The sequence below is a fragment of the Corythoichthys intestinalis genome, chromosome 10, assembly GCF_030265065.1.
Source record: "Corythoichthys intestinalis isolate RoL2023-P3 chromosome 10, ASM3026506v1, whole genome shotgun sequence".
In the NCBI taxonomy this organism is placed as follows: domain Eukaryota; kingdom Metazoa; phylum Chordata; class Actinopteri; order Syngnathiformes; family Syngnathidae; genus Corythoichthys; species Corythoichthys intestinalis.
This window is the reverse complement of record NC_080404.1, coordinates 43,706,353-43,723,609: the sequence shown is the minus strand read 5'-3', so window position 1 is coordinate 43,723,609 and position 17,257 is coordinate 43,706,353. Positions and strand designations below refer to the sequence as shown.

At 38.9% G+C, this 17,257-nt stretch overlaps 1 protein-coding gene across 1 annotated transcript in view; it reads left to right on the top strand.

Annotated features, from left to right (window-relative positions):
* The first annotated feature begins 547 nt into the window (after positions 1–547).
* The window catches only part of si:ch73-105b23.6 (fibrillin-3), a 30,693-nt gene continuing 13,983 nt past the window's right edge, over positions 548–17,257 (top strand). Inside the window, exons 1-12 of the mRNA XM_057847578.1 lie at positions 548–569; positions 679–2,760; positions 3,652–4,596; positions 5,032–5,143; positions 5,248–5,260; positions 5,361–5,652; positions 5,729–5,862; positions 8,387–8,554; positions 8,629–8,808; positions 11,633–11,855; positions 14,279–14,428; positions 16,903–17,120. Coding sequence (XP_057703561.1) covers positions 548–569; positions 679–2,760; positions 3,652–4,596; positions 5,032–5,143; positions 5,248–5,260; positions 5,361–5,652; positions 5,729–5,862; positions 8,387–8,554; positions 8,629–8,808; positions 11,633–11,855; positions 14,279–14,428; positions 16,903–17,120 — 4,539 coding nt within the window. The remainder of the gene's footprint in view (positions 570–678; positions 2,761–3,651; positions 4,597–5,031; positions 5,144–5,247; positions 5,261–5,360; positions 5,653–5,728; positions 5,863–8,386; positions 8,555–8,628; positions 8,809–11,632; positions 11,856–14,278; positions 14,429–16,902; positions 17,121–17,257) is intronic.

Here is a 17,257-nt window from a genome sequence, read left to right as displayed (position 1 = left end):
ACGAATCTGATTTGTCGATTGATTTTGTACTTGCTCGAGAGGCCGTTAATGGGCTGGGTCCCAGACTATATTCTCAGTGTTTGGAAAAACACAGGGAGAACAGTCTGGCCGTGCCAGGCAAGCATAAAAGCTCTTGGGGGCCACACAAAATACTAAGAATTATTTTGAGTTGCTAAAATGACATTTTGGCAAAATGGACCAGTCTGTTGCATCATTTTTTTCACTTTAATTTTTGGGGTATCTTTGATTTCCCCCTCTATAGGGTGATCATTATAATTTGTATCAAATTATGTGGCACGTTTTACTAATTCATAACCCTTACCCTGTTTAGATCTGACATGTTTTCGTCGTGGTGCTCAGATTTTTTGAGCAGTTTATATAACATAACATCACTAGCTAACAATCGTAAGCAGATATCATAATAGTTCAAGAAAAACGATGAGCATTGCTCACTTAGTTTGGATATGATTTAAAATTGTGTTTTTCCCTGATCTATTTTCTTTGTGCTTCCAGGTTCCAAATCTTTTGTCTGATAAGTCTCTTGGTAATGCTAAACCACACCTCTGCAGGTAAGCAAAGCGTTTCCTCAGTCATAACACACAAATTTACAAAATCACTATGCTCCGGCATTTCTCACGTTCTTTCGCTCTCTCACTCTCTATCTCTTATTTTAATCAGTTGCTGACCTGGAACAATGTGAATCTGCAGGCAGCAAGTGCCATCAACAAGCGGAGTGTCTCAAAGTCCAAAACAATTTCACCTGTGTGTGTGGCATGGGCTACCAGGGTGATGGTGTTATGTGCAGTGACATTGACGAATGCTTTAGCGGCCTGCACAATTGTCATGCGAAAGCCCGCTGCAATAACACGCTTGGCAGCTACAGTTGCTTTTGTCTTAACGGATTCATCGGCGATGGCACTAACTGCCAGGATATTAATGAGTGTCAAAAAGAAAACGGGGGCTGTCACCCCTTCGCAAGCTGCAGCAATTTCGAGGGTGGACGTCAGTGCCAATGTAAAGTCGGCTTTGATGGAAACGGCTTCGAGTGCACTGATATAAATGAATGCGCCAACCAAAATATTTGCCACTGGAATGCCACATGCACCAATAACCCTGGCTCTTATGTGTGCACCTGTAATGCTGGCTATAAGGGCAACGGGAACTACCTGTGTTTGGATATCGATGAATGTTCAGAGACTCCGCAGGTGTGCTCGTCTTCGCTCGGTTACAAAGGCTGTAAAAATCTGCCCGGTACATATCGCTGCACATGCAGCAACGGCTTTGAGAGTAATGGCAAGAGTTGTGTGGACATTGATGAATGCGCAAGCAACATCTGTAGTTTATTTGCCGACTGTTCGAACACCATAGGGTCGTACCAGTGTACGTGCAACGGCGGTTTTGTCGGAAATGGCCTGACATGTGTAGATATAAACGAATGTAATCAGGACAACGACTGCGACCCCAATTCTGTATGTATCAACAGGCTTGGGAGTTATGAATGCTCATGTCTGGAAGGGTTTGTTGGAGATGGTAGATTTTGTGAGGATATTGATGAGTGTGGAGAACCAAACATCTGCCCTTCTACCACTACGTGTGTCAACACTGCTGGGTCATATTTCTGCGACTGTGGCAGTGGCTTCATCTTTAATAAATCTGAGTGTCAGGACCTGGATGAATGCGAAGCAGGTCTTTGCAGCCCAAACTCTGTCTGCACTAATTCAATCGGTACCTTCGCATGCCAGTGTGCAGCAGGTTACAGAGGAGATGGCTTCATATGTGATGATTTGGACGAATGTTCAGTTCCGACTCTGTGCCACCCCAATGCTCTTTGCACTAACCTCCCTGGTATCTACAATTGCAGCTGCCAGGTGGGTTACTCTGGAGATGGCGTAAACCAGTGCAGTGATGTCAACGAGTGTCTGGTGGATAACGGAGGATGTAGAAATAAGGCTACATGTGTGAACAACTTAGGCTCTTTTACTTGCCTGTGCCAGAAGGGATTTATCTTGGTTAACCAGACTATTTGCCAAGATGTAAATGAATGTGAGGAACAGGACAATCTATGTGGTGTCAATGAAGAATGCAAGAACAACGATGGTTCATATGAATGCCCCTGCCAGATTGGATATTACCGCCCCGCCATAACCATGGACTGTGTCGATTTTGATGAATGCACAGAAAATGTATGCCATGTTAATGCAACATGCCTAAACACGATTGGCTCCCACACTTGCACCTGTAAGCGTGGCTTTATAGGCAATGGAACCCAGTGTGATGATATTGATGACTGCTCTGTGGTGGACACGTGCCATCCACAGGCACTATGCACCAACTTTATCGGAGGTTTCTTTTGCTCCTGCCTGCAAGGCTTTGAAGGCGACGGCTTCTTCTGTAGGGATGTGGACGAGTGTATCCTTTTCGATACCATTTGTCCAGATTTTTCAAAATGTGTCAACTCCCCAGGAGCACATGTTTGCTCATGTTTGAACGGTACAGTTGTGTTGAACGACACTTGTGTGCCACCCAGTCCTCTCTGTAGCCCAGGGTGTCACATTAATGGCCTGTGCCACCACACACCTGCTGGACACCAATGTGTTTGCGACCTGGGTTATATTGGTGATGGGCTGGGTTGCTTTGATATAGATGAGTGCCAGAGGGAAGACATTTGTCCAGATAACAATACAGAATGTGTAAATTTCCCTGGTTCGTATTCCTGTGATTGCAAGCAAGGCTACACTCTCAGTGGAACTCAGTGCAGTGGTGAGACTACATATGTTCTTTTTATTATTGTTTTTACATTTTCCGGTATTTGCAAATTCAATGCTTGCAAAATGTGTTCTAAAGCCTGCCCATATATGCTGTACATAAAACCAACAGCATTCACAAAAATAACAATATTAATTTTTGTTGGTTAAACTTTAAAATTCAAAAGCAATGTCTGAAAATTCATCATTCATTGTTTAAATATATATAATTATTTTAATCTATGTCAAGTATTTTGAGCTGCGTTTGTGGCATGTAAAACATTGCGGATTGGCCATTACATCTGCAATGCTCATCTGCAATACAACTGATTATTCATTCATTCATTCATTCATTTTCCATGCCGCTTTTCCTATTTATTATTATATAGTAATTCAAGCAGAACTAGTTACTGGACAGGCAGCTGCTCATGAAAATTAATTGTGTTACCCAAGCATTCCAAGACTATTCAGTTAGATTTGGCTGTCATTTTGTAAAGTGGATGGATATTTAAACAGTCACACTTATCATTTCTTGTTTCATGTTCCTTTGGTATGATAATTGCATGCATTTGTGTTGCTTAATTCACCCAGGGTTTTCATATTGAGCTGTTTTTTTTTGTTTTTTTTTCTTAAACCCTTTTCTGTCAGATGTCAATGAGTGTGAAACGGGGACACATGAATGCAGTGACTTTTCACAGTGTAACAATACAGTGGGAAGCCATGTCTGCGTCTGTCTCAGTGGCTTCACAGGAGATGGGAAGAACTGCTCTGGTAAGTGTCAATTCCCTGCACACATTTATTGTACAATTTGGCTATTTTGCTCCATTTTAGTAATTGTCATGAGAGCTTTCTTCATCTCTATTTGGGGCTGCTTCCCTGACAATGTCCCATTTTGGATGAATTATAGACTTTGATGAATGCCAAGTCCAAAATGGAGGATGCCATAAGGTTGCCAGCTGCATGAATATCCCTGGATCTTTCATCTGTGAATGCCCCATTGGAATGGAGGGTAACGGTTTTTATTGCCAAGATGTAAACGAATGCGAGCAGAATTCCACGATGCCGCACAACTGCAGCGGCCAGGCATTGTGCCTCAACACATATGGAGCCTACAACTGCCAGTGCCTGGATGGATACCGCGGAGATGGCTTTGATTGCGACGATGTGGATGAATGCCAAGATAATACAACTTGTAGCACAAATATGACATGCAACAACACCATCGGTTCCTATTCTTGTCTGTGTATTGTTGGCCTGGTGTATGACGAAGGAACATGTGTGACTCAAGACACCTGCCAGAACAGCAGCTCCATATGCCATCCCCTCTCTGAGTGCCACCACTTTCAGGGTTCCTTCTACTGTCAGTGCAAAGACGGCTACGAAGGCAATGGTTACGAATGCTCTGATGTGGACGAATGTGACCTATTCCAAGTTGAAATATGCCCTACCTTTTCTTCCTGTATTAACACTAATGGCTCCTACCTATGCGAATGTTGGAAAGGTTATCTCAAGAATGGGACATACTGTCAGGACATAGACGAATGTGCAATCGGGAACTTCACCTGCCCGGTAAACAGCACGTGCAACAATGTCAATGGCAGCTACGAATGTATATGTGACTCGGGCTTCTCCGGCAATGGATCCATCTGTTTGGATGTGGATGAATGCTCTCTCGACTATATTCAGTGTCCTAATTCCTCCAGCTGCCTGAACTCGATGGGGTCTTTCTCCTGTGAATGTTGGGACGGTTACCAATACAATGGTAGGGTGTGTGAGGATATTAATGAGTGCCAGAAAAACTCTACCTGCCCTGATTTTAGCACGTGCATGAACACCAACGGCAGCTTCCAATGTATATGTGACTCTGGATTTTCCCTTGTCAAGGACTTATGCATGGACATCGATGAGTGCAATGACACAAATGTTGAGCACATATGCAACAATGGAACATGCATGAATGTAATTGGATCCTATTACTGTGAATGCTTTAGTGGATATTGGAGCAATCGAACAAATTGTGTTGATGTAAATGAATGTTCAGACACTAACTCAACAGTTTGCCCGCCTCACTCAACATGTGTCAACACCCCTGGTTCTTACCGTTGTCCTTGCAATCAGGGTTTTATTCATAACGGTACCAAGTGTCTGGATATTGATGAATGTCAACAAGCAGGTTTTAGCCTTTGCCCGGAGAACTCATTCTGTAATAACACAGCAGGATCCTTCAATTGCGAGTGTGATCCTGGGTTCAGTTCAGTTTCAGTTCAGCTTCTGTTGACTTGTAAAGATATTGATGAATGCAACTACAATACATCCTGTCGCTTTGATCAGGTGTGCACCAATGCTCCTGGGACGTACAACTGCACTTGTCCTTTGGGATTCCATGAAGAGGGGGGCAAGTGTGTTGATACCAATGAATGTGAAGATTTACCTTGCCATTCCTTGGCACGGTGTTGGAATACCCCTAGTTCCTTTTCATGTCATTGCCCTCTGGGCTTTGCAGGAAATGGCTCATGGTGCAAAGATGTAGACGAGTGTGTGGCATTTACCAATCCATGCCATCTTAGAGCTCAATGCCACAACACCCCTGGGTCATTTGTATGTTTATGCATGCAGGGCTTTGTAAGTATCGGGCCTCTGTGTGTAGACCTTGATGAATGCCAGCAGGCCAATGGGCAGTGTCACTTTGCTGCTACCTGCTCCAATCATGTAGGAGATTTTAAATGCACCTGCAACCAAGGCTGGAGTACAACAAAAGACAATGGTCATGGAAAAGGAGGATGTGAGGACTTTGATGAATGCGTGTCACCCTCAATATGTCCTGGGCAAACTTCTTGTAAAAATCTGCCAGGGTCTTATGCCTGTTCCTGTCCAGAAGATAATGTAGTGTGCAACATAACTCATAATGGTTAGCTATTATATAATATTATAACTTGTGTTTTCTTGATAGTTAGACTGATCAAATCTTTCCTCTTAACCAACAGAGAGCATCCTTTACCCATTTGGAGCAGAGGTCGGCGACAGACAAATACACATGGACACCAAAGACGGAAATTCTCCATATATTCTACCACCGATAGGGTTTCCATTCATGGGGAAATTATGTGACAGAATTTATGTAAGTTTTTTCTTTTTGCCAGAAAAAGAATGTGAAACATTTGGAATAATTTAGGTTACTGCATGCTTCGTGGTCAGATAATCAGATTTTCTTCAAAAGCACAACAATAGAATGCATAATTTAAAAAACACCACAAAAATAATGAAAAGGTTTTTACTTTTAAATTCTGGCTGAAAATGGGTGTGTAGACTTTTGATGTTTAATGTAATTGTGTAGGATATTTATTTTATTTAGTTATTTAGTTATTTAATGGGGACAGCGCACATTGATGAGCATCTAATTAGACATCCGGAACATAAGTGGATTTTAAGGGGGGGGTTAGGGCAATGACACTTTTCGGCCCCCTGGTGGCCGAAAAGTGTCATTGCATGAACTTGACTTTCCTACATATATAAAAGTTGTAAAGCAATAAAACTACAACAAAAATGAATGAAATGAACAAAAAATATATTTTTATAATGGGTCAAAATTATTTTTTGAACAGATCATGTGACTAGCACCTTAGACGGTCATTTGCTTTCCATATGATTTAAAAAAAAAAAAAAAAAAAAAAAAAAGGAATTTTTTTTTCTTTGATTGAATTTTTTTTTTTTTTTTTTTTGATTGAAGCAACTTTTTTGGGGGGGGATTGAATGATTTAGACACACAAATGTACAACCCATAATATGGCCCAAACACAAAAAGTATTGCTTCAATCAAATGAAACTTTTTCAATGAAAAAATAAGTGTGCAAATGCATTTTTCAATCTGAAATATTTTTTCGCATTCAAAAATGTTTACTATGGTTGAAATTTTTCTGTTTTTGATTGAAGTGATTTCTCTTTTTGAAAATATATATTTTTTGAAGCAACAAATTTTTTGATTGAATTATAAAGACAAAAACATCCTAGCCAAAATGTGGCCCAAACACAAACTAACATTACTTCAATTAAAAAAGTTGCTTCAATCCCCAAAAAATTAAATCAAAGAAAAATAGCTTTCATATGCATTTTTTTGAGTTTCAAAACACAAATCTACCTCCATATGGCTCCGCCCAGGGGATACAATTTTTGACTGGGGTAACTACATTGGCACGACACCAGCAGGCGCACCATATTCATATGGTTGACGATCTTGGCGAAAAGTATTGCCTAAGCAGCCTGATTTAGAATTCCTCTCAAGAATGATGGGAAACAAAAAACACTCATTGTCAACTTATTATTATAAATATTCTTGGAAGTTCATTTTGCTGACACTGAGTTTCGGGGTCATCAGCATCATCATCAGCGTACAATTGAAATTCAACGTTTACACATGAATTTTGGCAAGTCATTAATATACAAAGAAAATAACAGTGGGCCAAGTGTTGATCCCTGAGGCAGGCCAACATGGACATCTAGAAGTGTTGATTTGACACTGTTAATGGAGACACACTGTCTCCTGAATTCTAAGTAAGATTTTATCCACTGAAGTGCAATAAAAAAAGGTACCGTAATTTTCGCACTATAGGGCGCACCTGACTATAAGCCGCCACCCACCAAATTTGGCACGAAAATGGCATTTGTTCATACATAAGCCGCACAGGACTATAAGCCGCAGCGGTCCTCATTGTATTATGGGATATTTACACCAAAAGATATGAACCGGGAACAGTTTATTTGGCAGCATATTCATACGACTGTCATAAAACCAAATGAGCCACCATGAAGCTTTGAACCAATTAGCTGCAAAGCTTCAGCTGCAAAGCTTCATTGCTTCAAAAAGCTTCATTTGGCCATCACTGCTCCCTTGGGGAAGACAGTCAACCTCTGCTGCCACCTGCTGTTAACACTGTTGTTGTCCAACATGCCTCCGAGCATGCATTGCAGCACTACAGATGTAAATAAGAATCAACATTCATGTTCTGTACTAATGATCCTTTTAGTTACTGTTCCAGTTGTTTCATTAATTGCTAGTTATGGTATTTGGTAACACTTTCTTTGACAGTGCCGCCATAAGACTGTCATTACACAATTATAATTATTACGTGACACTGTCATGAGCATTAATGAATGCTTATAACAGGTGTCATTTAGTGTTACCCGGCAAATGATCTCATTTTGAATGGATGTAAACGATCCAAGCTGGACATAAATGGAGTTAGTGACATAATTTGCCGGATGGCACTTTATGACATCTGTCATAAGCATTCAGTAATGCCCATGATTGTGTCATGTCATAATTACCACGGTCTTATCATGCTGCTGTCAAATAAAGTGTTACCTATTAAGCCAAAAAAACCAACAAATAAGCTGCACTGGACTATAAGCCGCAGAATTCAAAATGAAGTTAACAAGTAGCGGTTTACAGTCCGAAAATACGGTAATTGAGTTCAGATATTTTTCAACCTGTTTAAGATATAAAAATTTTTCTTAGGCTTGACATATTTTACAAAATATATGTTTGAAATTAGATTAAGTTGATGAAATGCTGTTTTTTTTTCTTTCACTGTCCTTATAGTTCCAGATTTGATTGAGATCGGTGCATCTTTTTCTCCTCTCTTTAGTTCTCTGATAATGGCCTTGTCCAGTTTCAGTGTGTTGCCGAGAATGAGCAGTATCTGTTCCCAGCTCCATTAGCTCATGGATTTCCCACTGATATGAATGTGTCTCTTTTGGCGGTCTTCTGGGATGATGTTGACCTCACCCAAGGCGATGGACGTCTCTTCTACAAAGTTAGTTCCCATGCACAAGAGGTCCTTTAAGAACTTCATTATTTCCATTCTGTTGATATTTTTTCTCTTTTAAGGAATACCACGAGTCTGATAGTTCAGATGTATACTTCCACATAGTGTTCAATCGTACAGCCAATGATGTTTCAAAATTCGAGGGGTTGAGAGGAAAGCCTGCTTTTACGCCTGCTTGGATCCTCAAAATAACTTGGGACAATGTAATGGCTGTGTCTTTCCAGAACATCAATCAGTCAGAGGTAACAATTTTTCTGGTTGTGTTTTGCTTTTCTTTGTTTCAGGTGAACTTGGAATTTTTCATTTGTGTGCACACTCAAATCATAACTAATGTAGAAAATATTTTAGCGAGCAACTCTCATGTTTCTGAACTACTGCGATTAATAAATTGGATTTAAGCGTCCTCTTGAGGCAGGCTGAGTAAGTGCAGGGTAGTGGTAGGGAATCCTTACATTTGTACACACAATGCCAGTTTACAGTACTACAGTAAAAATTAGAATATCAAGTAATTGTTTTATTTTGGCATTTTAACATAATAGATAAAACCAGCAAAAATCCTATTGAGCCATTACACTCAACTTTACATACCTGAAGTAGTTTTTTGTTTTACCTATTTTCAGAAACAACAACCTTTCCATGATATACAGATTTTGTGAGTAGTAGTGTATCTGTTAGAAGTGCAGAACAATTCATTACTAGGCATGTGCCAGTATGATAACTTTAAGCCAAAACATCACGGTTTCACGGTATCATGGTATTGCAATTACAGGTCTAAAATGTGTTACCTTGACATATCTGGGTTTTAAAAAACGAGCAAAATTTTTTCCCCCATTGAACAGGATTTTTATTTTTCAAAATATATTAGCAAATTTGAACATAAGTATAATATTAGGTTAAAAAAAAACAACTAATAACAAAATATTCTAAATGAAATAAATGCATCACTGCAAGAGCCTTTAGATGAGTCTAAACCCACAGCCACAGCTCAATGTTATTACAATCAGAACAAAAATAATTGAATTATTTTCCATAAAAAGCCCATGTGCATGACTTGTGACATGTTTACATTACACACTCTTTCTCAAAACAGTTGCCAGAGAGTAAAAATCGCCACGTTTTACCACCGTTAGAAACACTAAACACTCTGCAATTAACTCTCGTAGCTGGTGGGAAATGTTCATGACAGTGTTTACTAACCTTTAATTTTGTATAAATGTGAAATCATATTGTTGGTATTGCCTTCTCGGTAGGGATGGACGGATCGATACCAAAATATCGATATTTCGATCCAGCGCGTTGAGTTTTAGGTATTGATCCCCAAGCAAAAGTATCGATATTTGGAATTAATATACAGTATTATATTTTCTTTGTCTATTTTGGGGGTATATTTTTGTGCACACTTTTTGTACTACTTTTCCCTTAGGCTCACACAAATTGGGAATTATTTTCCTGTCCAAACTCAAAAATACAAAATACATATTTTATCTTCTTCCACAAAAAAAAATCAGGTATAGGGACTTTAATAAAAGTGTTAAGTGAATGGTTTGTTAAATATTTAGAGATTTAAACTATCCTGCTGCAGACTTCAAGATTCTCAAGGAAACTTACTGACCTAATGCTTTACTTGACCTTATTATTTCTTATTCATTTAATATTATTTCTTGTTAATTTATGTTTAGTACTTATTTTGTTTAATATTTTTCTGTGAAATATATTTTTCCATATTGTTTTGTTTCAAACAATTAAATGCTTGATTTCTTATGTTTTGTTGCTATTTATTTTTATTTTGTTAAAGGTCTGTTTCAATTATTTCAAAATCTGTTTGAAAATTGTGTTAGTAGAATAAAATTCAAAAACGGCAAGTGACTATTGTTTATTGGATTTGTTTTTAATGATCAACCATTAAAGGGTGGTAACATGCTATTATTAATTCGTTCTTTAATTAGATCAAAAATATTTAACTTGGGTAGATTAAAATTTGATCAAATCCAACGTGTAGCAGGGAAATGTTCTGTGCATATGAATTTAAGGGTCATGGTTAAAGAGTGAGACTGACTAATCAGATTTTGTTGATAATGGTTTGGTCTGTGAGTTTGTAGGGAAACTGCTTTGCTAGTTATTAAAAGCAGCAGTTTTTTCATTGCAATGCATATCTGACACAAAGAGACTTTTAATAGTTTTTGAGTGCTTACTGTAGTTGTACATTAGATATAATCAGAATGGCTGAGAACTCTGCAGGGTTGTGTGTATATATAATATATATAACTTCCGGTATCGATATGGGATCGGGATCACAATATTTGGCCTTGTTATTACTTGGTATCGGATCGAATCCAAAATCACTGGTATCGCCCATCCCTACTTCTCGGCAGCCACCCTCCGCAAACATGTTTTACATATCGGTTGGCACTCCTCCTCTAAGCCGTGGCCGTCTATAAGTTCCAGCCGTCGTGTAGCACAGCTGACTCACTGACACTGAGCAATAACCGTTGGGGGAGGGTTGAGCCATATAGCTGCAAGCGAGGGATTTCTCCATGCATTTTGGGACATAAGAAATAGGGACGGTATGACAGAACATTTTTGCGGTTTTGAAAGCTTGACGTTTTCATCCCACGGTATACCTTGAAACCGGTAATCGGCACATGTCTGTTCTTTACCTAATAAAATATGTACTGACACCATGTTTATTCACTGCAGACAAACACATTTCAGTGTATTCTGACCACGGATGGAGTACAGTCCTTTGCCCTCCTACAATATGGAGAAATGAAATGGGGTCCGGGCCAGAGAGAACATAACGATGCTCTTATCGGCTATATGGATGGAAGAAACATCCACAAGGAACCTACTACCCCCACAGACAATATTTTTGGCCCAGGGGGAAGATACAGACCGCAACAAGTGAAAGGGTCCTTGGGGAAATTAGGCCAGTTTGTGTATGATCTAAGTGGAATTAATGAGTCTGTGGCGAACGCTGGACTGATGTGCCAAACATGGGCAATGAAGGAGCATAATCCTGCTGACTGGATTAATGACTTGCCCTCATGTCACTGTACCCGCACCCAGGCTCTGGAAGATTTGTCCTTCCTGCAAGAAACCGCTGACCAAGGATCACAGCTGAAGATTTTGAGGGCTCAGAGATGGGGCGGTGCCAGGGGCCATGTCTTTCGATCACTTTTGGCCAATAAATATGGATCAGGAAAGAGATGTGTGTATGATCCTGAAGGACCTCTGCTGGCTGGTTACAATGAGCGGTACTTCTCAGGACACAGTGCCCAGAAACATATTGGTAATTAGGGGTGGGAACCTCTTGGTACCTCACGATACGATACGATTTGTGACAGAAAGCTCACGATAACGATGATCTCACGATATGACAATATGACGATTATCGATACATTGGTCGGGAAATCATTCTAGGATATTCTACAAAACAACTAATAAACAGAAAAAAGTAAGCTTTTGTCATCCTTATGCTGTGAATTGTAATGAGTTTATCACTAGTAGACACCAATTCCATTTGAGCTGGGAGGGTGGCAGCGTGTGATTGAATGTCATCCCTCCTACTTCAAATGGATTGGACGTCAATGGCAACCCATGAGTTTAATTTGGGCGCATTTCAGGCCATTTGATGTTGACAGAGGTGGGTAGTAAAGCGTTAGATGTACTCCGTTACATTTACTTGAGTAACGTTTTGAGAAAACTGCACTTTTAATAGTAGTTTTACTAAGCCATACTTTTTACTTTTACTTGAGTAGATTTGTGAAGAAAAAACGCTACTCTTACTTCACTACTTTGGGCTACACAAGAGTCGTTCCATTTTTCCTCTTTATTCTACATATTTATTTATTTATTTTTGCTAGCGGCGCTACCAATTTCACCAAAGACGTCGCAACAATAATCACATGACTCCATTACACCAATCAGACGCAAGCTAGCTGTTCTATGAACACGCAAGCCTGTTCAATCACGCGTCTTTAAAGCACCGTAACAAATGAAGTATTTGACATAGAATGCTGCCCTCGATAGGAATCTAAAGCGCGGATTTAAAACTCTCTCTGTTTTTATTCGGCACTGATTGACCACGGAAAACCAGAGATATGATCCTTTTAATTTCATAATAGTGACTATGAAGGAACTACAGTATTCACTTTTCAAAATAGTAACTTTTCTCCACTAGAGGGCAGTGCACTCATGCTGTTTGGACGAATAATGCTTCATTACTGTGTTTTTCTCTCTCTCTTTAATGTTTTTTTTTTTTTTTAGGGCTGTCAAACGATTAAAATTTTTAATCGAGTTAATCACACATTAAAAATTAATTAATCATAATTAATCGCAATTCAAACCATCTACAAAATATGCCATATTTTTCTGTAAATTATGATTTGAATGGAAAGATAAGACACAATACATTCAACAAACTGAACATAAGTACTGTATTTGTTTATTATAGCAATAAATCAACAAGATGGCATTAACATTATTAACATTCTGTTAAAGCGATCCATGGATAGAAAGACTTGAAGTTCTTAAAAGATAAATGTTAGTACAAGTTATAGAAATTTTATATTAAAACCCCTCTTAATGTTCTCGTTTTAATAAAATGTGTAAAATTTTCAATCAAAAAATAAACTAGTAGCTCGCCATTGTTGATGTCAATAATTACACAATGCTCATTGTGCTTAAACCCATAAAATCAGTCGCACCAAAGCGCCAGCAGAGGGAGACAAAAAACACAAATAACAAGTGGACATGACACTGTGCTTTCATTTTAATCTGATTGAGCAGGCCATGTACGTTAATTGCGTCAAATATTTTAACGTGATTAATTTAAAAAAGTAATTACCCCCCGTTAACGCGATAATTTTGACAGCCCTATTTTTTTTCTTCATTTTTTTGACTTAATGTGGTTGTGTAATGGGTTATTGTACAGTATCATTATAACAACAGTTCATATAGATAAGTTTGTGCTGAGAGAAAAAAATACAATTTAAAAAAATAAAAAAACAAGCAGTTACTCAAAATGTTATTTATTACTTGAGTATTCTTTTCACTGAATACTTTTTTTACTTGTACTTCAGTACATTTTGGATGACTACTTTTAATCTTTCTTGAGTAATATTATTTTGAAGTAACGCTACCCTTACTTGAGTAAAATTTTTGGCTACTCTAACCACCTCTGGCTGTTGATTTTTAGTCCATTCCTGTTGATTTTGGGCATTTATGGGTCACCTCCAGTTTATTTTGAGTTACAGAACGGGAAGTGACCCAAGAATCTCCCCAAATGAAAAGGCAGTGACTCAAATTCAAAAGAAAATGGCCTGTAAATGCCCTAAAATGAACAAAAAGTGAACTGTAAGCGCCCCAACGAAATATCAATTCTTGGCAGAAGCATATCGATAACCTTTTGGGATACAAAGTACCACAATAAATCACCATTTCAATATTTTGTCACATCCCTATTGGTAATTGGACATATATATGTGGGTGATGACTAAAGTCACTGACTTTGACAGCATTAATTAGCTCAGACTCAAAAACCAAAATTGACCATCTAATGTGCTGTATTTATCAATCTCCGTACTTGGATGTAATTAGAGTGGATGAAGTTCCTTAACTGTCAGAAAAATTTTACTATTTCTTTTTCTACACAATGGTTTTATACTCTACAAATTTTGTCATATCCGCAAGTGATATTTTTTCTATCTCCAGATAAAGATCTTCTGCCTTTCCAGTGGTGTTGTATTGGGTCTCCTCTTTGCCACCTTTATCTCAAAAAGCGGCCCGTTGACCGGTGCAGTGGTTACAGTTGGGCCAATTTGGACGGCTCCAAGCTAGCCAATGGAGCAACACAGGGTCTCGGTAACAAGATCTCTACCTTGTATAATGATAAAGTTCTGTTTTCTATTCTATTCTATTCTATTCCATTCTATTCTTGTTGTAGTTCTCGTTGTAGTTCTTGTCCCTGGTCCTGTTTTTCATTACGTTTTCTTTAGGCTTTCATCGGGTTTTCATTGAGTTTTCGAAAGGTTTCATCGGCCTTTTGGCGAGTTTTCATTAGGGTTTTTTTTTTTTTGTCGGGTTTTAGTTGGGTTTCCGTTTGGTTTTTGCCAAGTTTTCATCAGGTTTTAGTTAGGTTTTCAACAGGTTTTCGTCAGGTTTTTTTGTCAGTTTTTTGTCGAGTTTTCGCTGGGTTTTCGTTGAGTTTTCGTAAGGTTTTATCGGCCTCTCGGCGAGTTTTCGTTAGGCTTTCGTCGGGTTTACGTTGAGTTTTCGTAAGGTTTCATCGGCTTTTCGGCGAGTTTTCGTTAGTGTTTTTTTTTTTTTTTTTTTGTCGGGTTTTAATTGGGTTTCCGTTCTATTCTTGTTGTAGTTCTCGTTGTAGTTCTTGTCCCTGTTCCTGTTTTTCGTTACGTGTATCATCGGGCCGTTGGGTTTTTGTTGAGTTTTCGAAAGGTTTCATCGGCCTTTCACCAAGTTTTCATCAGGTTTTTGTTAGGTTTCCGATGGGTTTTCATCACGTTTTCGTCGAGTTTTCGTCAGGTTTTTTGTTAGTTTTTCGTTGAGTTTTCGTTGGGTTTTCGTAAGGTTTCATCGGCCTTTCGGCAAATTTTCGTTAGGTTTTTGTTAGGTTTCCGATGGGTTTTCATCACGTTTTCGTCGAGTTTTCGTCAAGTTTTTTGTTAGTTTTTCGTCGAGTTTTCGTTGGGTTTTCGTTGAGTTTTCGTAAGGTTTCATCGGCCTTTCAGCAAATTTTCGTTTGGTTTTTTTTTGTAGGGTTTTAGTTGGGTTTCCGTTAGGTTTTCGCCAAGTTTTCATCAGGTTTTTGTTAGGTTTCCAACGGGTTTTTGTCAGGTTTTCATCAGGTTTTTCGTTGGGTTTTCGTTATGTTTTCGTCAAATTTTCGTCAGTTTTTTTTTTTGTCGGGTTTTAGTTGGGGTTTCCGTCAGGCCTTCGTCGGGTTTCTGTTGAATTTTCGTAAGGTTTCATCGGCCAAGTTTTCGCCAAGTTTTCCTCAGGTTTTTGTTAGGATTTCAATGGGTTTTTGTCAGGTTTTCGTCAGGTTTTTTTTTTGGGTTTTTCGTTGAGTTTTTGTTAGCTTTTGTCCGGTTTTCGTTGAGTTTTCATAAGGTTTCATCGGCCTTTCGTTGAGTTTTCGTTAGGCTTTCGTCTGGTTTTCGTTTAGTTTTCATAAGGTTTCATCGGCCTTTCGGCGAGTTTTCGTTAGTTTTTATTTTGTTTGTCGGGTTTTAGTTGGGTTTTCGTTATGTTTTCGACAGGTTTTGTGTTAGTTTTTCGTCGTGTTTTTGTCGGGTTTTCATTGGGTTTTTGTCAGGTTTTTCGTTGAGTTTTCATCGGGTTTTCACTGGGTTTTTGTCACGGTTTTTCGTCACGGTTTTGGTCACGTTTTCGTCGAGTTTTCGTTGGGTTTTCGTTGCGTTTTCGTAAGGTTTCATCGGCCTTTCGGCAAATTTTCGTTAGGTTTTTTTTTTTGGTCGGGTTTTAGTTGGGTTTCTGTTAGGTGTTCGCCACGTTTTCCTTAGGTTTTTGTCGGGTTTCCAACGGGTTTTTGTCAGGTTTTTCGTTGGGTTTTCGTTATGTTTTTGTCAGGTTTTTCGTTGGGGTTTCGCGATGTTTTCGTCGAGTTTCCGTCAGGTTTTTCTTTTGTCGGGTTTTAGTTGGGTTTCTGTTAGGTGTTCGCCACGTTTTCCTTAGGTTTTTGTCGGGTTTCCAACGGGTTTTTGTCAGGTTTTTCGTTGGGTTTTCGTTATGTTTTTGTCAGGTTTTTCGTTGGGGTTTCGCGATGTTTTCGTCGAGTTTCCGTCAGGTTTTTCTTTTGTCGGGTTTTAGTTGGGTCTCCGTTAGGCCTTTGTCGGGTTTTCGTTTAATTTTCGTAAGGTTTCATCGGCCAAGTGTTCGCCAAGTTTTCCTCAGGTTTTTGTTAGGATTTTAACGGGTTTTTGTCAGTTTTTTTGTTAGTTTTTCGTTGAGTTTTCGTTAGGCTTTCGTCCGGTTTTCGTTGAGTTTTCATAAGGTTTCATCGGCCTTTTGGCAAGTTTTCGGGTTTTTTTTTTTGTCGGGTTTTAGTTGGGTTTCCGTTAGGTTTTTGTTATGTTTTCGTCAGTTTTTTTGTTAGTTTTTCATCGTGTTTTTGTTGGGTTTTCTTTGGGTTTTGGTCAGGTTTTTCGTCTAGTTTTCGTTAGATTTTCGTTGCGTTTTTATCAGGTTTTTGTTGGGTTTTTGTCAGGTTTTTGTTTTTGTTTTCGTTCCTGTTCTATCAAACTTAGCCATTTTGTTAAAACTCCTTTCAATTCTTTGTAAAATGTACAACTCAGCAATGGTGTACGGCATTCTCCATTTCATCACCTTCGATGGGACGGAGTACTCCTTTAAAGCATTGGGAGAGTTTGTGATAGTGCGGCTGTCTTCCAACACTGGATCTAATATCTTCACCCTGCAAGGACAGACTGAGCGGCTGCACACACACAAAAAAGGGAGCATTAACTTCCCAGCGGTGGTACGCATGGCTTCTTTCCACCAGGGCATTGGCAAGGTCAGTCTTCTTGTGTGTATGGAAAAATAACACCAGAAAGTGAGTGTGGATGTGTATTCATGAGTTCAGTCCAGGGGTTTTGGAGTTTTCTTTCTTAAGCAGACTTTCATTTTAGAAGTTGCAGTATCAAATGTATA